This window comes from Polyodon spathula, chromosome 51, assembly GCF_017654505.1.
Source record: "Polyodon spathula isolate WHYD16114869_AA chromosome 51, ASM1765450v1, whole genome shotgun sequence".
NCBI classification, from domain to species: Eukaryota; Metazoa; Chordata; class Actinopteri; order Acipenseriformes; family Polyodontidae; genus Polyodon; species Polyodon spathula.
Window position 1 is genome coordinate 120,708 of NC_054584.1, and position 5,000 is coordinate 125,707.

At 51.8% G+C, this 5,000-nt stretch overlaps 2 protein-coding genes across 15 annotated transcripts in view; both read right to left on the minus strand.

Moving 5' to 3' along the window:
• Positions 1-4,212, minus strand: part of dap3 (death associated protein 3) — a 5,975-nt gene extending 1,763 nt beyond the window's left edge. Inside the window, exons 1-11 of the mRNA XM_041238881.1 lie at positions 4,122-4,212; positions 2,847-2,893; positions 2,621-2,740; positions 2,295-2,396; positions 2,029-2,137; positions 1,382-1,474; positions 1,136-1,266; positions 910-990; positions 672-830; positions 249-308; positions 51-140 (exon numbers count right to left, since the gene is read on the minus strand). Coding sequence (XP_041094815.1) covers positions 51-140; positions 249-308; positions 672-830; positions 910-990; positions 1,136-1,266; positions 1,382-1,474; positions 2,029-2,137; positions 2,295-2,396; positions 2,621-2,740; positions 2,847-2,891 — 990 coding nt within the window. The 5' untranslated portion in view covers positions 2,892-2,893; positions 4,122-4,212. The remainder of the gene's footprint in view (positions 1-50; positions 141-248; positions 309-671; positions 831-909; positions 991-1,135; positions 1,267-1,381; positions 1,475-2,028; positions 2,138-2,294; positions 2,397-2,620; positions 2,741-2,846; positions 2,894-4,121) is intronic.
• The window catches only part of LOC121306894 (octapeptide-repeat protein T2-like), a 1,567-nt gene continuing 731 nt past the window's right edge, over positions 4,165-5,000 (minus strand). For 3 of the 14 annotated variants that reach the window (XM_041238892.1, XM_041238885.1, XM_041238895.1), the window contains 5 exons: positions 4,939-5,000; positions 4,699-4,900; positions 4,583-4,660; positions 4,446-4,507; positions 4,311-4,407 (listed from right to left, as the gene is read on the minus strand). The exon at positions 4,939-5,000 is cut by the window's right edge and continues 34 nt beyond it. In XM_041238892.1, the coding sequence (XP_041094826.1) occupies positions 4,311-4,407; positions 4,446-4,507; positions 4,583-4,660; positions 4,699-4,900; positions 4,939-5,000 (501 nt within the window). Of the gene's footprint in view, positions 4,408-4,438; positions 4,508-4,539 lie in introns of those variants that run through there. The other 11 variants (XM_041238890.1, XM_041238882.1, XM_041238884.1 and 8 more) reach the window with 9 other exon arrangements.

Genomic DNA, 5,000 nt, shown 5'->3' on the forward strand with positions numbered 1-5,000 from the left:
TTGTTAACGAAACGCCGTTCTCTAAAAACAGTCCTTGGATGACCTCTCACCTTTCCCAGCAGCTCCTGGGGCAGGTAGGCGGAGCTAGGCGTGAAGACTGAGCCGGTCTGCGTTACCGTGGCGATCACCGCTCCGCCGCACTGAAACGAGAGAGAGAGAGAGATCAATGCAGAATATCTTAGCATGTCCTGCGCGATGCACGATATGAGTGGATTTTTAAGGGTCTGTTATATCACCCCCCGACTCACCCAGTCGTTCTTCATCATCTTCCTCAGGTTGTGAACGAGGGTCAGCTCACTGGGGTCAATCTGAGACGGACAGACAGACAGACAGACAGACGTCAATCCCTCGGACTGAAGGAGCAGGATTACTGTGTCGAGAGTACAGAGCGTGGACACAAAGAGAAACACAACGTGCTGCACAGAAATGTGAACAACTGATTAAAAAAAAAAAAAAAAAAAAACCCAGCAATTATAAAAATCAGGACGTTTCAGACAGCAAGTCCTTCTTCAGCTTCACCTCAGAGTCACGCACGCACACAGGGAGTCAGCGGCTGAGCTGGGATTCAAACCTCCTGGTATCAAGACCCCCTTATCTCTAACCCAGGGACCACCGCGCCTCCTTACAGAATAATAAAACAGAGAGACGCAGAGGGACAGACAGAGACGTACCAGACTCCTGTCCTCCTTCCGCAGGGTGGTCTGTCCCCACAGAGCGTTGACCCCGTCCACACCGACCACCAGGCGATAGGAACCGGGCCGGGCCTGGGCCTTCAGCTCCTTCAGAACCACTCCCACTGCATCACTGGCATTCTTCACTCGGGCCACTCCCTGAAACAGAGGCACCGAGGCTGAGAGAGACACCTAGGGGCTCGGAGAGGAAGCGCAGGGGAGAGAGAGGAACTCTTACCTGGTCCACGATCTCCCCTAGCGGCCGACCCTCGTCAGTGAACTCCCGCTTGCTCCAGACGTACTTCTGACTCGTCTTGATCTGCAGAGAGGGGGGGGGGGGGGGGGTTGTATTTGAATTGGAAATGATTATAATCCAGTTCCCATCCTGCACTGTTACAATGATCTCTGCTCAGAGTCCCGGCTCAATTCAGGACAGGCGTGATCGCCCCCCCCCCGACCCCCACCTGCTTCAGGAAGCGCTCGTTAGTGACTCGGAAGTTCTTGAGCCACACGGACGACTCGATTGGCTGGTCAAAGCGAGCCCTGTGATAGGAGGAGGGCATCAGCTCCTTGCAGTTCTTCACCCACAGGTGAGCTGAGGAAACAGAGGAGATGAGAAGAGAGAGGAGGGGAGAGAGAGGAAGAGGAGAGAGCAGAGAGGCATTTACTAAAGTGCAGAAGCAGGAATCAGACTCACGCCCCTCACTCACCGTCAGGGATGTGCAGGATGAGCCAGTCCTGCAGGCTGCAGTGATGAAGAGCGTGACACAGAGACAGAGACTTCCCTGTGCCCCTCTCCCCATCTAACACACACACACAGAGTCAAGGACAACAGCACAGTGTGACACGCACAGCAGGCAGGAGAATCAGACTCCCGCTGCACAGCAGGGCGCTCCATTCCAGATTTTACTGCTACCAGCTTGATTAGCTTCAGTGTGTCGAGGTAATAAACTCCCAGTGAAAGCAGGACTGGATCACACTGCTGTGCAGCGGGAGTCTCATTATTAAACTCCTAGTGAAAGCAGGACTGGATCACACTGCTGTGCAGCGGGAGTCTCATTATTAAACTCCTAGTGAAAGCAGGACTGGATCACACTGCTGTGCAGCGGGAGTCTGATTCCCATCCCTGTAGATAGATAATTGGTTGAAGGAGGTTTTTAGCTGATTTTATGGAGGACAGCGACAGTATATTGGTGGTAAAGTGGGATATTTAGACAGATAGATCAGGGATGTGAATCAGACTCCTGTTGCACAGCAGTGTGTTCCAGTCCAGGTTTCACTAGCAGCTTGATCAGCCCCCAGTGTGTCTAGGCAACAAGCTCAGATCTTGTTTGTAATTCGTTTCAGTCAGGGATACAGAGCACGTAGCGCACGCTGGGGTGGGCGGGGTCTGCCTTCTTCAGGTAGCCAATCAGCTCCAGCGCCGGCTTCCGCACCATCACGCAGGCCTCGTTGAACGTCTTGATCTGAAAAGAGGAGAGGAAAGAGGGGGATCACTCGAGAGAGAGAGAGAGAGAGAGAGAGAGAGAGAGAGAGAGAGAGAGAGAGAGAGAGAGAGAGAGAGAGAGAGAGAGGAGTCCCCATTGCATTGCACAGCAACACACACACACACAGAGTGAGTACCTGCTGCTGGAATCGGTGAGGCAGTCCATGTGGGAAGACGGTTTTCACCTGACTGGGAGGAATGGTGTAGAACTGGCCAACGTGCTGGTCCCCGTGATTGGCCTAGCGAGAGAGAGAGAGAGAGAGAGCGAGAGCGTGAGAGAGGGGGGAGGAGAGAGAGAGAGAGAGAGAGAGAGAGGAGAGAGAGAGCGACGAGAGAGAGGGGGGAGAGAGAGAGACATAATAATAATAAATAACCCAGAATATGTTTGCAGCTGGTTGCCCAGCCCTGCAGGTGTTGTGAAGCGCGCAGGCGTGTCTGTGATAAACGCTCGCTCAGCACTCACAGGGTCCCATTCTGAAGTTCGAAACACCGCTCGGGGGCTCTCCATTGGCACTCCTGTTTGAGTGGCGGCTCCCAGATGCAGGCCACACCCACTGCCATGGAGGGGGCGTGTCAGGCTCACCTGTGTGAATATTAATGAGTATGCAGTCAAGTGAGTGGATAGCGTCGTATTATTATTATTATTATTATTATTATTATTATTATTATTATCGTTGCAGTTCACTCACCCTGTGGCTGAGCTGTAAGATCCTATTCACTCTCTTCAAAGCCATGTCTACAAGGGAGAAATGCCTCCTTTAATAAATATTGACTTTTCACAATAAGTAAATCAAATTTTAAAAATCAAAACGCATTATGCCTTTGATCTCAAGACAAATTAAAACAATCCACAGAACTGTGCTCAACTCAGCAGTGTGATCCAGTCCTGCTTTCACTAGGAGTTTAATAATGAGACTCCCGCTGCACAGCAGTGTGATCCAGTCCTGCTTTCACTAGGAGTTTAATAATGAGACTCCCGCTGCACAGCAGTGTGATCCAGTCCTGCTTTCACTAGGAGTTTAATAATGAGACTCCCGCTGCACAGCAGTGTGATCCAGTCCTGCTTTCACTAGGAGTTTAATAATGAGACTCCCGCTGCACAGCAGTGTGATCCAGTCCTGCTTTCACTAGGAGTTTAATAATCAGACTCCCGCTGCACAGCAGTGTGATCCAGTCCTGCTTTCACTAGGAGTTTAATAATGAGACTCCCGCTGCACAGCAGTGTGATCCAGTCCTGGTATCACTAGGAGTTTAATAATGAGACTCCCGCTGCACAGCAGTGTGATCCAGTCCTGCTTTCACTAGGAGTTTAATAATCAGACTCCCGCTGCACAGCAGTGTGATCCAGTCCTGCTTTCACTAGGAGTTTAATAATGAGACTCCCGCTGCACAGCAGTGTGATCCAGTCCTGCTTTCACTAGGAGTTTAATAATCAGACTCCCGCTGCACAGCAGTGTGATCCAGTCCTGCTTTCACTAGGAGTTTAATAATGAGACTCCCGCTGCACAGCAGTGTGATCCAGTCCTGCTTTCACTAGGAGTTTAATAATCAGACTCCCGCTGCACAGCAGTGTGATCCAGTCCTGCTTTCACTAGGAGTTTAATAATCAGACTCCCGCTGCACAGCAGTGTGATCCAGTCCTGCTTTCACTAGGAGTTTAATAATCAGACTCCCGCTGCACAGCAGTGTGATCCAGTCCTGCTTTCACTAGGAGTTTAATAATGAGACTCCCGCTGCACAGCAGTGTGATCCAGTCCTGCTTTCACTAGGAGTTTAATAATGAGACTCCCGCTGCACAGCAGTGTGATCCAGTCCTGCTTTCACTAGGAGTTTAATAATGAGACTCCCGCTGCACAGCAGTGTGATCCAGTCCTGCTTTCACTAGGAGTTTAATAATGAGACTCCCGCTGCACAGCAGTGTGATCCAGTCCTGCTTTCACTGGGAGTTTAATAATGAGACTCACCTGAGCTCTTGTCCGGCTGGGGGGGTGTAGTGCAGTTTCTGTATCAGGGTCCGGCTGGGGGGGTGTAGTGCAGTTTCTGTATCAGGGTCCGGCTGGGGGGGGTGTTGTGCAGTTTCTGTATCAGGGTCCAGCGAGTCTGCGCGTCCTTCCCGGTCCAAACTGACCGAATGAACGAGACGCGTTTGCAATTCACCTGCGCGGTGCGTGCGTGTGAGTCTCTCTCTGTGTCTCTCTCCCCGGTATATAAACCAGCACAGCGACCCTCACAGCCTGTCTCTCTGTCTCTCTCCCCGGTATATAAACCAGCACAGCGACCCTCACAGCCTGTCTCTCTGTCTCTGTGTCTCTCTCCCCGGTATATAAACCAGCACAGCGACCCTCACAGCCTGTCTCTCTGTCTCTGTGTCTCTCTCCCCGTCTCTCTCCCCGGGTATATAAACCAGCACAGCGACCCTCACAGCCTGTCTCTCTGTCTCTGTGTCTCTCTCCCCGGTATATAAACCAGCACAGCGACCCTCACAGCCTGTCTCTCTGTCTCTCTCCCCGGTATATAAACCAGCACAGCGACCCTCACAGCCTGTCTCTCTGTCTCTCTCCCCGGTATATAAACCAGCACAGCGACCCTCACAGCCTGTCTCTCTGTCTCTCTCCCCGGTATATAAACCAGCACAGCGACCCTCACAGCCTGTCTCTCTGTCTCTCTGTCTCTCTCCCCGGTATATAAACCAGCACAGCGACCCTCACAGCCTGTCTCTCTGTCTCTCTGTCTCTCTGTCTCTCTCCCCGGTATATAAACCAGCACAGCGACCCTCACAGCCTGTCTCTCTGTCTCTGTCTGTCTCTGTGTCTCTGTGTCTCTCTCCCCGGTATATAAACCAG